General features: G+C 37.7%; 1 protein-coding gene across 2 annotated transcripts in view; it reads right to left on the reverse strand.

The window, feature by feature from the left end:
* LOC119771482 (inactive ubiquitin carboxyl-terminal hydrolase 53-like) overlaps positions 1-18,098 on the reverse strand; it is a 48,955-nt gene that overhangs the window by 15,303 nt on the left and 15,554 nt on the right. For both annotated transcript variants that reach the window (XM_038267510.1, XM_038267509.1), the window contains exons 4-11: positions 14,309-14,443; positions 11,675-11,785; positions 9,931-10,013; positions 9,671-9,755; positions 8,998-9,144; positions 7,840-7,989; positions 2,291-2,459; positions 304-450 (exon numbers count right to left, since the gene is read on the reverse strand). In XM_038267510.1, coding sequence (XP_038123438.1) covers positions 304-450; positions 2,291-2,459; positions 7,840-7,989; positions 8,998-9,144; positions 9,671-9,755; positions 9,931-10,013; positions 11,675-11,785; positions 14,309-14,443 — 1,027 coding nt within the window. The remainder of the gene's footprint in view (positions 1-303; positions 451-2,290; positions 2,460-7,839; positions 7,990-8,997; positions 9,145-9,670; positions 9,756-9,930; positions 10,014-11,674; positions 11,786-14,308; positions 14,444-18,098) is intronic.

Here is an 18,098-nt window from a genome sequence, read left to right on the forward strand (position 1 = left end):
AACACGGTCAGATTTAGTTTTACAGCAAAGACATTTAATTATCACTTCCCCTGGTTGCCATGCCAGATCTCTGCTTGCTGCCAGAATTTGAGGACAAAAATATTTATCAGCGAGGCAGGCGTTTAATGAGCTAAAAAAGGACAGAAACCAAACAGTGTGACTCATCTAGTTCGCAACTCTAGTTTGTCCCTTAAAAAGCTCTCCAAAATTTAAGTAAGTTGCTTTTCTTATCCTCGGCTGTTTCAATCATTGTCCCTGTAATTCAGCTTGTATTTTTTTGCATATATCTTTGTATTCCTTTACCTTGTCCTCGTCCCACGCTGGTCTGTCCGCTGCCCCTGCTGAGAGTCGACGTGGTCTTCTTTTTGTGAGGCTCGTAGTCCAGCACAGCTTTGAGATTCTCTTTGGTCAATTCCAGCTTCTTAGGTGCTGGAACTGGAGACTCAGCACCTGTAGTGAAGAAAGAAAGACATTTTCAAGGTAATATTCAGTGTTTCCTTGCAGCACAACTTTGTTCATGAGTAAAAATAGAGACTTCAACCTTGAACTATGAATGAGAATTGAAATGACAGTGTCTTCAGTCATCGTCATGTCGTTTTTCCTGGCTGTTCTGACAGCTATGATGGACACTGAGCAGCTGCCGCAGCTTGGAGCTGGGACACAGCCAGTACAGAGGGATGGAGGAGGATCTTTAAAGGGGATTGAAAAAAACTCCCTAACAGCTCAAATCCAGGGATAGATAATCCCAGCAGATGATATATTTCCATCATGACAGCCTGACTACAAATGTAACCAATACGAATGTAACAAGAGACACAGTTTCAGGTCTGATTTCCAAACTTTTCCAACTAGACAAGCAGAAATAAAACGAAGGTGGATGGAGAGATGGATAATTCCAACATACGGACAGAAATTGATAAACAAATGGACTAGGGGTGTAAATAATAATCGTTTTGTATCGATGCATCGATCCAAAAGCCGACGATCCGATGCATCGACACGTCCGCAAGATAATCGATTCATGTTTTTTTTTTCCTCGGGTCTATTTTTATCCATTCGCTCCTGGGCGTAATTCTCCTCCCGTGCTGCGGTGGCGCTAAACCTATTCTGCCCTCCTACCTTGCTTCCTGGTTATACTCTTACAGCAAGCTTGACACAGACATTTTTAAATTATGCTCAATATTGAAGCGTGGTCTGTGCTACACACTGTGGGTCTAGATACGGCCGAGGCGGCGAGGAAGTGGGGACGAGTTTAGTCTGACGACGGAGGGACATGAGGGCCAAAAAGAGCGGAGATCCAGGTGGAAAAAGGGTCCCAGCGTTCTCGCGCATCTCGCTCTTCTAGCAGGTCAAACTTCACGAGTTGTTTTCCGCAATTTCGGTCATAAAAACAAAACAAGCTGGCCTCTGTGGCACTGTTTGCGGTCATCTACAATTTGGGAGACGAGCAGCGGAGCGTCTCTCAAGGGGGCGGGGACGTCGACACTCTGGAGCTGAGGTATTTCATTGAACTCATTGCACTGATATTGTGCAGTATTTTTGCAGTATTTTTTGATGCAACTTTTCTACTTCTGTTATTTGCTGTTGTTTCTATAAAAAAAAATGCATAACGATATTACAGCTTTCATTGATTTATTTCAAACTTGAAACTTTGTTTAGCCTGTAAGGTGTAAAAATAATAGTAATTAAAAAAAATGTAACCGATTAATCGAATCGAATCATGGTGTATTCTTGAGTATCGAAAATAATCGAATCGTTGGGTAAGGAAATCGATAATGAATCAAATCGCCATGATGGATGTGATTTACACCCCTAAAATGGACAGATAATGGAGAAACAGATTGATGGACAATAATAGATTGGACAGATTCAACCTTTCAGTTTTATTTTTTATTCTGTGTTTTATCCATATTTCTTCAGCCATCACACAAGCCTGGCAAGATCCAAGCTACTTTTTGTTCTAGTGCCATTTAATTTAAGTGCTTTCCTCACCCAAAATATTCCCAAAAGACAAGACCTTATTTGAATTTCTGCACTCAAATCCAAGCTGAAAACACTGAACGTAGAGCATTATGAATATGTTGGTCTACAAGATGCAATCAGGGCAAGAAAACTAGAAAATAAAGCACCCCAAAAAAGAAATTAAATAACACTGTACACTAAATTGCACCATTTATATTACTGTCTTAAAAAAATAACAACAATGATGGCCCCTAAGGACATATTTAAACAGATTCCTTTTCAGATGATTAGCTTGATGAAAAAGGATAGAAAAATGAGCGCGTAATACCTGACACTTCTCCGTTAACGTAGGGCTTGTGGTTGTTTGAGTGGCTGCTGGGTCTTGAGGCATCTTCTGTGTGGATGGCACTGCCATCAGGGTTAGAGTAAAAGAGGAGCAGAGGCTGGAAGTGACCTTTAATACATTTGCTGACCACATCTTTCCATCGGGAACCAATCTAAAACAGAAAAAAGAAGAAAAAAAGAAGAATATAAATAGACATGCATAAGGAAATAACCCAAGGAGGAGGAAAAATATTAAACAACCCACTTAAAACAGTTATGTTTTTAATGGGATGGCATATCCTATAATTTATTATGATGTTTTTTAAGCAATCATTTCCCTGTGACATACAGATACATTGATATGTTGTAAAATTAAAGGTTTTCCTTTTAGAATATATCAAAATAAAAATGAACACAAAGGTTTGCAGCCAAAAGGCATATATTATTAAGTACATATATAAGATTTCATTACAGCATAAGGTAAAGGTAAATAATTAAAAGCATAATTAAAGAGCTAAAAATAATAAATTACAAAATAAGAGCATATTTAAAAGGGAAATAAACAATATAATATATTTTTATTATACTATTATTTATGTTTGTTGAGACAATAATCAGCATAAAACAAGAAAAAATTCATTTTTGGAAGGTTAATAAAATTGAACAACTATAGTTTCTTTTTTTAAATCTTTAATTCCTGGAGGGCAAATCTTCACAATCCTTTGGTTAAATACACATTTTTACCAGCGTTTGTTATCCATCAAAGCATAGCTAAATTGTTTCCACGGATTATTTTTATTCTTCATACATCACTTGCTTTCCTTTATACAATTTCCAACGTTATACTGGCCAGCAAAGGAAACAATAGAGACTCCCAATCAAAACAACATTCCCAAGACATCTATTGTTACTAATTTTCTGAAAAAGGATTTCTTTAACTGAATAAGCCGTGGAAAAGCTACAGTGCTGCAGTCCTTCAGTGACAACTGTTTGAGGACTCCCAGGAATGCTGGCGAGCTTCGATCCAGGTAATTGGCAGGAACTGAAGCAGCGTAACCTCTCCATCTCACTTGGGAGGGTTTGCACACGCAGCACAAGCTGGTGATGGATTGACGCAGAGCCAGGCGGCCGCTACACCGCAGTCCCAAAGAAAATAGTGAGCATGTTGTGAGACAAAACACATGCTCACATATTCACATCATGTAACAGATTAAAACAGGGAAAAAACAACAAAAAAAATACTATTTTCTCACAGTATATAAAGCATATATCTATGCATAGATAAATTAGTATTCTTTATGAGTCCTTCTAAAGGTCTGACAGGTAAAAAATATGCTATAAAATTAATCAAAATCATTTGAAATTGTCATCTAGGATGGATGTAACATTCCATTATAAACAATCAGTGCCCTCTTTATCAGAAGCTGAATCAGAATCAGACATACTTTAATAAGCCCAGAGGGAAATTACAGTTTCAGTACTTTATCAACAACGTCTTAGTCAAGTAATTGTCCTTCAGAAATGGAGGGACAGTCCAGAACTACTTCAAAGAGGTTAGTAGCCTGTGTTTACTTCCTGATTCCTGAGCCAATCCTATTGGAGCCCTCAGTGTTGCAAAACCAGAGTGCAACATTAGGTGTTTTATGTAGCAAAAGCAGAAGCCTACAAACATGGAAGCAGTCAAAACAATACCTAAGAATCTTTATCATCATCACTCAATTTGAATTTAGTTGTTCTAAGGGGGAGCTATGCGTTTTGTGTGTCGTCATTAGAACTTTTGACTCCTTTAAGCAAGTAGGGGCATCCATTAAAAGCACCCAATAGTCGTAAATACGCTAATTTAATAGTACAATGCAGTTATATAAGAAGTGAGGAACATGCTCTGTGCTGCTGCTGCTTTAAAACAGGCCACTGACAGCACATTTTTAAGACACAATGTAAAATCCTTATCTGCATTAAAACACTTAATGCTATTGTAGAACAAAAACAAAATATCAAAATGTTTCTAATTCCCCCACTTTTTGTCGTTAAATTTGGGAACCCTAACCTATTAATAAACACAATAAATAGCAAACCATGATTTTTCACTCGGCACTGCAAATTATCATTGCTTGTGTCAAGAATTAAGTTACACCTTCATGCAAAGACAGTGAAAAACTAACCTACCCTTACTATGCCACTTCTTTGGATGTACAGCCTTTTAATTTTTTTTTTTTTTTTTTTTTTTTAAATGCTTCATAGGGTCTTTGCTAAAAGAGTCCACTCCAATTTCTTTTGTTCTGTTCTCCTTTTTCATCCTTGCAGTAGGAATGTACACAAATTATTGACTTACTATTCTCTAGTGTCTCTGCAAAAAATCTGGACTTCACACAAACCCCATAGTCTGCTCTCTAAACTAGAGCCTACTTACAGCAGACACTGGCTTAATACAAGACAAGCTGTTAATCTGACTTTTAAGAACAGATGCATTAAAAAAAGACATTTATATACTGAGTCATTGCTCTGCAAAAATATGTTGATACAGAATGTGCGATTTATACAAATCATGTCCCTTAAATTACATTTTCAGAAATCTATAATTACTTAGGTAATTCTGCTTGTTTAACTATGTACAACATTTTTTCAAGTTTTTTCTTTTGTTGTTTTAATTGTATTTTTTAATATTTTTTCTACTGTAAGTTTGTTGTATGTACTGACTGTCTAAACTCAGGAAGAGTAGTCTCTACTCTCGTAGATGGTAATGTGATCCTTAAATAAATAAATATTAACTGTTGTTTAAGGGATTATTAGATTAAAAATAGCTGAATCCGCTGCTTAAAAAGGAATTTCTTTCCATGTTGGATCCGTCCAGTGGAGGCCGCTACTGTTTATTCTTAAGATGAGCTCACTTCTATTTGCCAGAGAAGTAATTTCTTAGAGGAGCCGTGCTAGAGCAAATAATCTTATCCATGATTGTTTAAAATATTACTGGGGACACGGATACAGAATATATTTAATGTGGTTCTGTTTATACGATATAAACACTGAAACTTAACCTTAACTTATCACTTAAATAGCTCCCATTTGGCTATGCTGCATGGCGGAGTAGTGTCAATACTTTCTGCTGTGCTCGAAAGGAGAGGACAAAATGACAGAGAAGTGGAGGGCATTACGCAAAGCATCTTTTAGCACAACAGAAAGGAAATGCTGGAAATAAGCATGGTAGATGGGAAAGGCTTTTATGAGTTAACCCATTTAGGCCTAAAACGCCTGGAAAAAACACCTTAAAAACCTATGGCCGATTTTAAAAAATACCCCTAAAACCTGAAGTTTTTCTGTAAATTCAGCAACTGTGTCAACGCCTAGTAAATTATTGATATATCAGCTTCTGTAGCAGATAGAACTCAAAATATATTTTATCTTTGAAATTCTTCCAAAAAAAAAAAAGTGAAAAGCAGTAATCAAAAAAAAATTCAACCTTTTATTTTTTCCATATGTGATCATGTCTTCATTGAGAATGTGCAATATAAAACGTTTTTAAAATAAAGCACAAACATTACATAAATAACTATCTGATGATTACTTATTAACAGTATTATTATGCATAATAATGCATATGTCTGTGTTATAAATTGCATACAACTTACCTCCAGATGGCCACAAATCTGTCCCGGGACATATTTTGGGGGAACTGCGACATGAAGAGAGGTTTACTCTGTCGCCAATAATCTCTTCGTACTGGCAACACAAGAAGTCTCATGCCCATACACAGCCCAATAAATGTCTTCATCTCCGTCACAGTCACGGGTGACCACTTTGCCATCTTTGCTCTTGTTGGAGTTTGGTTTGTTTGGTCACTGTACCTATTCGTCTCGGTAACAAGATGCATCCAAAGTTCTTCATTAAAAATATGCTCAAATGCCTGCAGCGGTGTGGCGTCTGCAGGCAAATCAACTTTCACTCCAGGTGTGCGGTTGAAAACACTCCGTGCATTGCGGTGGTAGATCGATTGGTTCAGCGCGTTCAAAGTCATCATTTTCATCTATACCGTCATCAAAGCCGACACACTCCTCAAAAACACTGCCTTCCGACAACTCTTCTCTGTCAAACTCCTCCATGTTTGCTTGAAAAAAACTTCTTTCTCCTTGCTTGACTTAAATGCTCTCCCGGCGTCAATGGTAGAATTACGCAACAGCGCCCCCGGCTTCAATGGTAGAAATGCATTAATGCTTTCCCGGCCTAAATGGGTTAATGCACTTCATGGAGCCATGTTTTAGCAACCAGAACCACCCATTTAAATGCAATACTAGCAGCACAATAGTCTACAAGAATGGATTGTTGGATTACACACAGAGAGGGTTTTACCACTTTTCCGTTCACCTAATTACATTGAAGAGGAAAAATGACAATATTTGTAGCTGTCAGGGACATGCTGACAGCTACAAATAATTCAAAGGTATACTTTGTCTTCAAATGAATGTTTTATTATTTTGTTTATATGAAGTTTTATTTCACATTTTCTATTCATTGTTTTTTTTATTCAGTAACCTAATAAACTTCCTGTTTTGCTATAACTTATAAATATGTCTATGTTCCTTAATATGTAAGAATTTTTGCAGTTATTCAGTCAGTATTTTATACATAATGAATAATACATTCTTAAAATAAAATACATTTTTTTATATTTTCAGTATACTGTGCGAAAACATATAGCTCTCATGCAAAGGTCTACTTGATACAAGAGAAAACTTTTAGCAGCTTTTCAATACATGTTAGTCCATCGATAACTTCAAATTAATTAAGTTATTAATAACTTGCATTTCTAATAGGAGAGATTGTTTGTATCTCCCCCTAAAATGAAAACTGTCCGTCTGATCTAGCTAAGCTCCCAGCAGCTGCTGGGTGTGGGCCTTCAAAGGTTACGCTCCCTGTCTGCTGGGGGAGGTACTGTATGCACCGGCCTGCGAGCGCACCCAGGATGAGTCTAAGTCAAGGTCAAAGTTTGAAGCATTCAGGATGGACAGATGGTTCAAATATTCATATTGTTAATTCAAGGTTCTCAAGCAGAAAGTTTCCTCACATATATGTGGAAATAAACAGGTCAACATATTTAAAAAAGCACCATTTACCAGGTTATTACACTTATTGAAATTAAGTGTAACAGTCTGATTACGCAATTTTTAGTGTAAAGGCCCTTTACTCTAAAATGCAATGCCTTGAACCCTAAAAGTTTGTAAACAATAACATACAGTTTATCATATTATATAGTAGGTCTTCATCATTAATATTTCAATGCTTATGTCTTGTAGGCGACTTAGCTGAGCCTTAGCCTTATATTAATCTGCTGATGTATTGTCTGACTTATTTCCTATCTGTAATTGTCTCTGTGCATGCCAAGACTATGGAATTACAGAAAGCTTTCTACCTGCCTTTAATGTGGAAATAGCCAATTTTAAATAAGATTTAGATCATTTAGGTTTCTGTATATCTGGTGGTTTTTCGACCAAAACCAAATCCTCTATTAAATTCAGACATTCCAACAACCTGTAGAAAACCAGCAGGTGTCCTCCTCACCTCTTTCACTGTTGCATCATCAAAGAAAACCCACTTGGAGGATTTGGTGTGGAAGGCAAAGGCACAGTAGTGGTGGCTGGAGTAGCAGATCATCCCAACAAGCATCAGCTCTCCCTTTTTGGCGTGCTCGTCTGTTACCCTGTAGAACAGCTGTGGCCACAAACACATAAATAAAAATATTTATACAAGCTGATTTAGGCTGAAGTAGGAAAAAAAAATCCATGTTTCCATCCTTGTTTTAATTTGACAACTTCTGACCTTCACATCTGTTCTACAATGTTCCTACAATATTTCTCATTTAAAAAAGTGTTATTGTGTTCGCATGTTGAACAAATACAAGGACAGTGTTGGTGAATAGTCTCTATTGAACATGCTTCCTGAACAGTATGTTCTCTGTTTCCTCAGACACACACACAGACGCACACAAAAAGGATTGTTTCAAGGCAAACTGAGAAGACGTAGGACTCAATTTAACTCATAATAAAGTCACATGGACTGCTCCCAAATCAATGGATGCTTTGTGGTGGCTTCATTAAAGGATTGGTTTGACAAGCTTCAGATGGTTTGGTTTTGAAATGGCTCCAGATGGATCTATCAAGAAAACAGTCTGAATATTGGTCAGCAATGTGTGGACTGCCCTCTGAATAGAACTCTGCTGATGGATTCTTCTTTGTAATGTTCATCCACACAGTGAGCTGATGTGAATGGTGTTACAGTATGTAAATGACACTATGATGTGGTTTAAGATTAATGTTCAACAGCAGACACCAGGACCCATTACTTATTTTCTTTCAGTCAAACAGACCCTTCATGTTCATTTCAGAAGCATTCCTGCACACAAAGATGAGAGGAGAGGCTTTCTGAAAGGCTGTCCTGAGGCCAGCATTGACCGTCTGATCGCTGGCTATTGGGCATGAACTGCTTATGCAACTACACCGACTTGCCGAGAAGTAAATCCCCACTTTATTTCCCGCATATGTTCCATTGCATTACAATAAACTGTCCCTAGAGCAGTCAGAAGAAATAGTCGTGTAGATGAAAACGAGTACACCCGCAGTACTTTTAATCAAGGCTGATGTTTTGACAGACCCCCACAGAGCCATTTTAATTTAGCTGGAAACTAAATTACATGTAAACGACAGCATAAAGCCGGCTCACCGCAGAGAGGCTGAGATGAGGCCCCAGCGAGCGAATGACTTCCTCGGTGAGATCCGATTGATCAGAGTCCCACACAAAGCCGATGGTAACTATTTCTGGGCAGTTCATGAGAACCCGTCTGATCCTGATTTTCTGACCACAGTTGCTCTGGAAGAAAGCAAAAAACACAATCTATTTTTAAAAAATTTTATCAAAGCTACAGGTAAAAGACATCTTGCAGTAGCTGAATTCATACATGCACCTCGATAATTTAGAATACCACTGAAAACTGTATTACAGACACTAGATTTAGAAATGACAACAGGGTATATTGGGTCTTAAGCATTTGGGCAAAACTACAAGCCCCAAATTGCAAAGTCAAAACTACAACTCAAAATCAAAATAACCAGGACATGGTAAAAAATAAATAGAAATGAAGAAATATTGGAAGACGAATCATAATCAAAGACACAGTAGTAAAAAACTGGTTGATTTCTGGGTTCAAAGCCCATTTATATAGTTAAATTCTTTATAAGCCTTAAATGAATTGGCCCAGTTTATATTTTAAAGGGCCTTTGGATGACATTTGCTTTGAGGTGGCACTATATAAAATTGAACAAATGTTACCATAAAGCTTTAATTACAATAAGCTACCATTAAAATTGCCAGTCTGTAAAAAACTGAAATTACTTACTGGACAATTCCTAAGGTCCCCAATCGTACTCGCTGCTTGTAACAGTTCCCCAAATGATTCATCACGACGCTGATGCATCTGCTGACTAAGAAAGCAGAATCGCATCAGCAGAAGCTCAAGAAAGAACAAGGTGGAAAAGAAAAAAACTAACATGAGACCCACACTGATTTGGCTGTACAAGCTAATAGTACCTTCAAATCAGTGTCTGTCTCCCTTTCCCTCTTTAAATGATGGAAGGAATGAAATACACTGGTTCTTACCAAAGTGCTGTTGTAGAAATATAATGTACCAGCTCCGTAAAGGGCAGAGGATCTGACGACGCCCCACAGCTACGGCACACAGACTGGAGATGAGAAGACAAGTGAGTAAAAAAAAAAGCAATAAAAAAGGAAAGTTCAACAGCCTTTTACAGTTTTACAATGACATAGAAATGAACCGAACTATGGAATATGCACTCAGTTTCAGTTAATATTAGCAGGTTTGGGATAAAAGAAGTTAAAGGATTTAGGTTAAATGTAATTCATCAGTTGGGTACATAGAGAATGTTTGTTTAGGACAGGAAAAAAGTAAATGATGGGCATTGCTGCCACAATGCAGGCTGGTGCACATGTGTGTAGCTGGGATTTATGTGTTCGCCATCTGTGGCACATCCGGTACTGCTGCCGCAGCATCGTGCTGCCTGACAATAAAGCACACTCTGTAAACCACAAGGGGTGACCCCATGTGAAAACATGATGGATTGGATTCCTATTGTCTAAGGAACTGACTCCTGTACCCATTGAGTAAGCATCTGTGTGCAGGACACATATTCTAACCCTGTCAGAAAGACAGTTCAGACAGTCCACAAAATACCATTAAGGCAGTGCAAAATAAGGATAACAATTAATTGGATCAATTGTGACCACTTATAATTGAAATAATTGTCAATTGTTGTCATTCGTAGCAGTGTTACCGTTTCCCCCATAAAACGGACGGGAAATCTCAAATGAAAATCTCAATATACAATAATACATCTTATTAACTTTACTTCAATAATCAAAAACAATAGAAAGTTGTATTTTGAATGTAGGATTTCTATTTTCAAAGTATTTGGTAATAACTGGTTGTTTATTTTATCTCACAGAAACCTGGCTGAAGCAGAAGGAAGATCTTCAATTGTTTGAGTCAACCCAAAGATGACCCTCAAGGGGGTATCCTTGCTTTAGCTCAGCAGATTCTGATTATTGTGGTTCAGCAAAAGCCTGTCAATGGAAATCAGCTGTGCTGAAGCAGGTAAACCTCTTAAACCTGCAGAACAGGGGCCCTCGAGAATTGAGGCCCACAAGGACAAACTTCGGGCAGGCCCTCTGTGAAAGCATGAGCTACAACCAATATTTAGAGTCTCGTTTATGTTGCAAACACAGAAACATCTTCTGTTTGTGATTTCATACTATCCACCAAACTCTACGTTTGAAATAATACATCAATTTTGAGACTTATATGATTTAGTGCTTGATGTAGAATGACCCTCATGCAGCATTTAATGCCATCTTGGACTCAACCAGCTTTACCAAAAATATCTAAAATTCAATTCATCATTACATCATACTCTCAATTTTGTGGTGACCATAATGAGGGCATAACTCTTATTTCTGCCTTTCTTCTCTCCTTTAAAGTTGCGGAGTCTGATCGATGTTTCACCATGTAGGATAAAGAGTGGCTTCTCTCCATTTATTTAGGATTAGGGATTGCTATAGGGTGAATATCATGATGCTGTTAAAAAGACAGCTTTAGATTAGTAAAATGTTCCTGACTGGCTCTATAAATACATTGTTACGCTGAAGTTTGTTTTTCTATTGGGTGGATTTAAACAGGTGTGGATTTCATCACAATATGATAATATTTGTTTTTTATCCGTCTTGTGATGTGCATCTAGATAAAATGTGTTAATTTGTGCTGCATGACAGGTTTACCTATTGAATGGGATAAAGTATTGATCAATATTTTGAAAATATTTGCACAGACCTGCTCATAAAGTGTCATTGCAAACTTCTGGTGGGTGATGCATGAGTTGGAGGTGCAGGCGTCGGTCTCTTCAGGCACAATATGCAGATGAATCCTTTGCAGTATGTTTTCCTGAGAAAGACAACAAAATGCATCACTATTAAACAAAAGAGAAATTAAAAAGACATATTGTAAACATCGAGTGCAATTTAGATCCTGTTTTAACCGAGCACTATAGAGTGCAGGAGACGTTAAGGGTTTTCCAGGTAGTCTACTCCATTTGATGTCTCCATATTGATAGGATGATAAGAAACTAAGCATGCAGGAAAGCAGTAAAACAAAAAATAACATGAGCACACATCTCTTTATTCTTAGAAGCAGCTTTAAAATGCCTGAAAGTAACATGTCCATCTAAAGGAAAGGAATGCAGGTAGGAACACAATGAAACAATGCAGTGGTCACACCCCCCAAGGCTACTATGGTGAGAAAAATGTAATTCAATCCAGAAACAAAAGCCAGGTTAGTTGTGGAGATACAGGAGCAGACAGATACAAATGAACCTAGCTCACAAGTAGGGATGGGAATCGAAAACCGGTTCCTGTTCAGAACCGGTTCCGTATTTTCCGATTCCATGGCATCGTTTGGCAGCTCGCTGAACGATTCTTTTTTCGATTCCCGCAGCACCAGAGCCTAGAGCGCCGGCTCTGGGGAGCACGACTTACGTCACGTTTTTTACGTAAGTTACGTAAGTTACGCAAGTTACGCAAGTTACGCAAGTTGGAAGAACTATTCGAGGAGGAAGACAACGAGCTGCGGTCACTTTGTGAATCAAAGCCCCGTCTTTCCTTAGCCCAGAGGGTAGATCAGGAAATCCAGCTCTATAAAAGCTTGCCCTCCATCCCCTGCAGGGATAGCGCCACACTGTGGTGGTGGAACAAGCAAGATACGCTGCCCTTGCTATCTGACTGGCTGAAAACTACCTCTGTGTGCAGGCTTCCTCCACCCCATCTGAGAGGGTGTTCTCCACGGCTGGAGACACCATAAGCCCTGAAAGATCCTGTATCCTTCCAGAAAAAGCAGATATGCTCATCTTTCTGCAAAAGAACTGTTAATTTTTCCTACTACTGTTTTATAATTAGTATTTTTTGTTATTTAAAATAGGTTATTATCCCATCATTTGTTATTAGACATTGTTGGTTATTAAGTTTGTTCTTGTATATTTATTTTTCATTTAAACACAGATGTTACTCCAGTTTCACATTTCCTGTGGACATCTTGATCTTGTTGAGTTTGTAAGATTGTGCAATAGTTAAGTAAACAAAGTTGATTCTGATAATCAAACTGTTTGTTCTCCTTTTTCCCCCAAATTGGAATCGAAAAAAGAATCGATAAAGAATCGAATCATTTCATAGAATCGAAAAGGGAATCGGAATCGTGAAAATCTTTTCAATTCCCAACCCTACTCACAAGTAAAATGAGTTAGATACAGAGATACTCTCCAAAGCCCAAAGAAGGTCAAACAAAAGAAAGCGATTCTTTAGTTTCCAAATGTGCCTTTAAAACTTAAAGGGTTAGTGGGTAGGTTGGAAAAATATTACATAAACAAATGGCTATGAGTAAATAACAAAACATACCAAAAAAAAAAATTAAATATGACAAAAGATTAAATAAGAAAACTTGCATATAAAGAAATAGCTGTACGTGAAAAAGGAACTATGGTGAAAGGTTCATTGGTACTGATTAAAAAAATTATTTTAGATGCAGGTTTAATCAAGTTAGCAAGTGGCTCACTTAACCAATACCACCATACAATACAACCATAAACCTGATGGTTAACAAACAAGTATGTAACTGATCAAATCAGCCAGTAGGGTTAAAAATCAGACAAGTTAGTAAATAATAAAACAAATTGCAAATACGTATCTCCTTATAATCAAACTCAGTAGATAAATATATTAGTTAGTGAGTAAAAAAAACGGAATTTCATAGGTGAAGAAATGAGAAAAGAAATAAGTCAGTGAGCACAAACGTAAGGAGAATAAGGAAGAATAAGTATGTAAATAAATGAAAATATAAACACACAACACGAACATAAAAATAAAGTTAATAACCAAGTTATTATACCTAAAATTTAGGAAAATAAAATACTTAAAAAAATAAGTAAGCAATGAATCAACATGTATAAATATAAAAAATTCGATAAATACATGGATTCATGAAGGTTAAAAATGATTATTTTACATTTTAGCAATGCAGTTTTCAAAATTACAAGTTTCTAGTTCTTTGATTTGGACCTAGATATTGCTATATTAACACGACTAAATATCAGACTAATGTGTGGTTTAGCTTTTCAGCTTCACGCTCTCCTGTTTGACAATCTCCCTTTAAATCTATACACTTATACTAATAAACACTATGAGGAACATAAGGTAATTCAAACAGATAAAAGAAAGACTTTATATGAAAGTAATACGCAGTGGTCCGGACACAGCCCACATGCTTATATAACCTGTCATGGTGATATTTAGCGCTATTGTGGAAGGAGCTGAGAGGAGAGGGGATAGCGGGGACAGAAGCTCTTTTAGTGACCTCCCCCAACGGTTTGTTGCAGTTAGTTGCCTTAACTGCGCGGCAGCACAACACACAAACACTTACAAAGCACTCGGCAGCATCATCCATAAAGCCCAGCTGGAAGCGCTGTTCGTCCTTAAAGGTCTCTGCCAAGGCGTGACGCAGGTTGTCAGAAGGCAAGGCGCGCTCGCGACTCTGCTGGAACTGGGAGAAAAGGCCCTGATGGAGGGAAATAGGAGACAGTTACACATGGACATTTTACATTATGTTTACAGGAAGGATTAATACATAAGAGTCTCGCATAAGCACCTATTCCTCTGAAATTCTTTACAATGTGGAATTCATAAACTTCAATGTGACCTCTGACCCTTGTCAATAGGTAATGCAGGTGAAGGACAACACAGTCGAAAACGCTGGAGCTGGGGTTCAAATAGGGACTCTACATCACAAACACAATCAGACTGAGACTGGTAACGCAGAGCGATGGATGACAGTGTAGAGATCAATTCTAGTTTTTTTTTCTATCTTTTTTTAGCAAATTAAAATTAAATTGAATGGTATTTATTTTTATTCAGCTATCATTTTTCTAAAACACACAAAAAAACGTGTTTAACTAAAAACAATCAGAAATGACCATATTAGAAAATAGTTAAGTATTTGAAAAGTAAAATTATATTTTTCTAAATTCAAGTCTATGAACAATAAGAATCTGTATGCGATACTTTTTAATAATAAACATTTATTAAAGCCAAACTAAAATAATACAATCAATAGAATAAATGTTAACTCTTATAAACACTAGAAAATTGCCAAAAGCAGTACCGTATTTTCACGACCATAAGGCGTACCGTACTAAAAGGCGCAGTCTCAGTTATGTGTCCCATTTCTGTATTTAACACACACATAAGGCGCATCGGACTATAGGGCGCATTTTTTATATACAGGTACATGTCCTCTACTACCTTTAAATACCTCTAATGCGTATTTTAAAAATACAGCGGGGGCAAAACTGAGTATGACTGTGCTTTATTCATGTATTTATTACAAATTAATCAAACCTGCGTGTTGGCCATGAGACAGACACATCGCAGATGACACAGCGCTGTGATTACTCCTAAATTAACTTAAAATCCTGAAACCTGCCGACGGAATATGTTCGCTTTTATTGCCGGTATCCTGGTGCCTGCACTGTAAATTATTTAGATGAAAAACACCTGCCAGCAGCCGTGTGAGGCTGCTGTTGAAGGGATTTACTGTCGGTGTACCGCTGGTATGTGGGGGTCTGAGCGCCTCCGACAGAAATAGATAATCTGGATGAACTGACTGCAATTAAGTTTTCAGGTGGCCTTTCTCACTTAAAAACATATTAAAACTACTTTATTCCCACTGATCACAGCAAATATAGCTGAAAGATTTAGATTATTTAGATGAAAAAACACTTGCCAGCCACCGCGCTGAAGAGGAGGAGACGCGCCCAGAGGCTGCTGTTGAATTAAGTTTTCAGGTAGAAAAATAGAGCGGGAGCAAAACTGAGTATGTTTGTGCTTTATTCATGTATTTATTACAAAGTATTAATCAAACACATCAAAGTCATCATCCTCTGTTTCTGAATTAAACAGCTGCGCTAAATCAGACATGCCAATTTCCCATTCTTCGCTGTCAGTCACTTTCCGTGCAGCGCGGCTCTTCAGAAATAATGCCGGCTTTTGCGAAAGCTTGAACAATAGAGCCAGCAGACACTTTAGTCCAAGCATCTACAATCCATCCGCAAACGGTGGCGTAACTTGCCCGGCGCTGCCTTCCACTTATCCTGAAACTGTGCTCTCCGTCTGTCATCCATCGCTCCCACGCCGCTCACAGCCTTACTTTGAACGGCCGCTTTCACACCGATGTCGAGCGGTTGAAGTTCCTTTGTCAGACCCCCGGGATAACGGCGAGCACAGCGTTCATTTGATTCATCTTTTTTTTTCACATCGGCTGTGAGATGGGCACGCAGCGATGGTGATGCGTGGAAAAAAGCACCTGGTCTCCTCACATACACCTGCCTTTCATCATCTCCCCAGCCCGTTTCATTTGCGTTAATATCATATGTCATCAGAGCGCTGTGTCTGTCTCGCTGTCAGCTCCCAGATCAGCTTCTCTGATTGGTTGATGCGGCGCGTCCAGCAGCAAAACTTCAATTTTTCCATCTCGAGCAGCAGCAGCGCGTTGGCGGCACGCTCCCGACGCGCTGCACCTGCAGCTCAAAACGCTCTGCAGGACCTTTTGCTGCACCTATACGCGCGTCAACCATTGACTTTGCATGTAAACTCGCTGCTTCTGCTGCACCTGCCGGGTCCGGTTCACACTGATGTCCAGCGGTTGAACAGCGAGCACAGCGTTAATTTGTTTCCCCATGTTTTTCACATCAGCTGTGAGATGGGCACGCATGGAGTTACATATTAACAGCGATGGTGATGAGTGGAAAAAAACACCTGGTCTCCTTACATTCAGCCACTCTTTCATCATCTCCTCAATGAGGTGGTCTCAAAAGTCGCAGTTACAACACACATAAGGCGCACCGCACCATAGGGCGCTCCGCACATTTTGAGGGAAAAAAAAGACGTTTAAGTGCGCCTTATAGTCGTGAAAATACGGTAGTTAAAATCTATTCAGGTTTAAATAATCTTATTTCATTAAAAAAGTATCATTATAATCAGTTGCTCCCATTATGTAAGAAAGCCCCCATTTAATTAGTTAAGAGTTTTAAGGATTTTCTTTTCTTTTAAGTAGTTGTATTTGAGAGCTTATCTAATCATTTTTTATATGTGAAATGATTAATGAATTTGGGTTTTATGGGTGGCTTTGTAGTCAATAAATCTTACAAACTTGACCAAAATAAAATAAATTAATACATTTTAAATCAACATCTTACTGTAGATTATCAGGTTGATTCTGTTAAGAGAATCTGGGAAGTGTACTAAAAACTAGGGTGACTGCAAAGAAGTCTTCCAAACAATGAACCAGTGCTGAATTCAGAAGGAAATGCAAAAACAAAAATAGATTCTGCATTAATAAAAACGTCACATTGCTGTAATACCAATAAAGTTTTTTTTTTTTGTTTTTTTTTTGTGAAGTTCTGACAAGGATATGAATAATTTTCAATATACCACTGTAACTTAGAAATAATAACAGTGTTTTTCTTTTTCTATAAATTATACCACTTGAACATCAGTTGATCAATATTATTGACTTAAGCTTAATTTTAACAGGTAGAGTAGGTCACTTCAACTTTCCCTGTCCCTATAGAGTTAATAATTTGATTAAAAGGCATCTTTAAGAAATACGTATTGATAGGAATGTTAAACTCTGTTACATAGTGAAATAAACAGTGACAGTGAACCTTTTTAAAGTGAGATTTCTGTGATTTAATAAAATACAGTTGTTTAAGCTGTTTACTGCTGTTGACTTTCTTTGTTCAACTCTTGATATGGTTGTGGGGGGAGCAAGGAACATTTAGGAACCACTGCCCAAGATATCTGAAGGTTGTAGGGACTCAGAGAGAAGAAATGTAACTTCACATCTCCTTAACATACACCTGTTGAAACGTGGTGGTGGCCACAAAATGCTGTCATTAAGTGTTTATGCAGATTGTCATATTTGAGATATAATTTATTTTTAAACTTACTTTTATCTACTTTACAATGATACACTATGACCCATAAAATACCAATAAGTACAGTTTGTAGCTGTATTGCATGCTAATAAGGGAGTATGAATACTTTTGCAAGGTACTCTACATAACGTACGTAACTCAATGACCAGATGTCTACATGATGACAAGAGAGAGGAAAAAAAAGGCTTTTAAATATTTTATCTCACTCTAATTTACAAA

The sequence above is a fragment of the Cyprinodon tularosa genome, unplaced genomic scaffold (genome assembly GCF_016077235.1).
Source record: "Cyprinodon tularosa strain WSP-4 unplaced genomic scaffold, ASM1607723v1 ctg674, whole genome shotgun sequence".
NCBI lineage: Eukaryota > Metazoa > Chordata > Actinopteri > Cyprinodontiformes > Cyprinodontidae > Cyprinodon > Cyprinodon tularosa.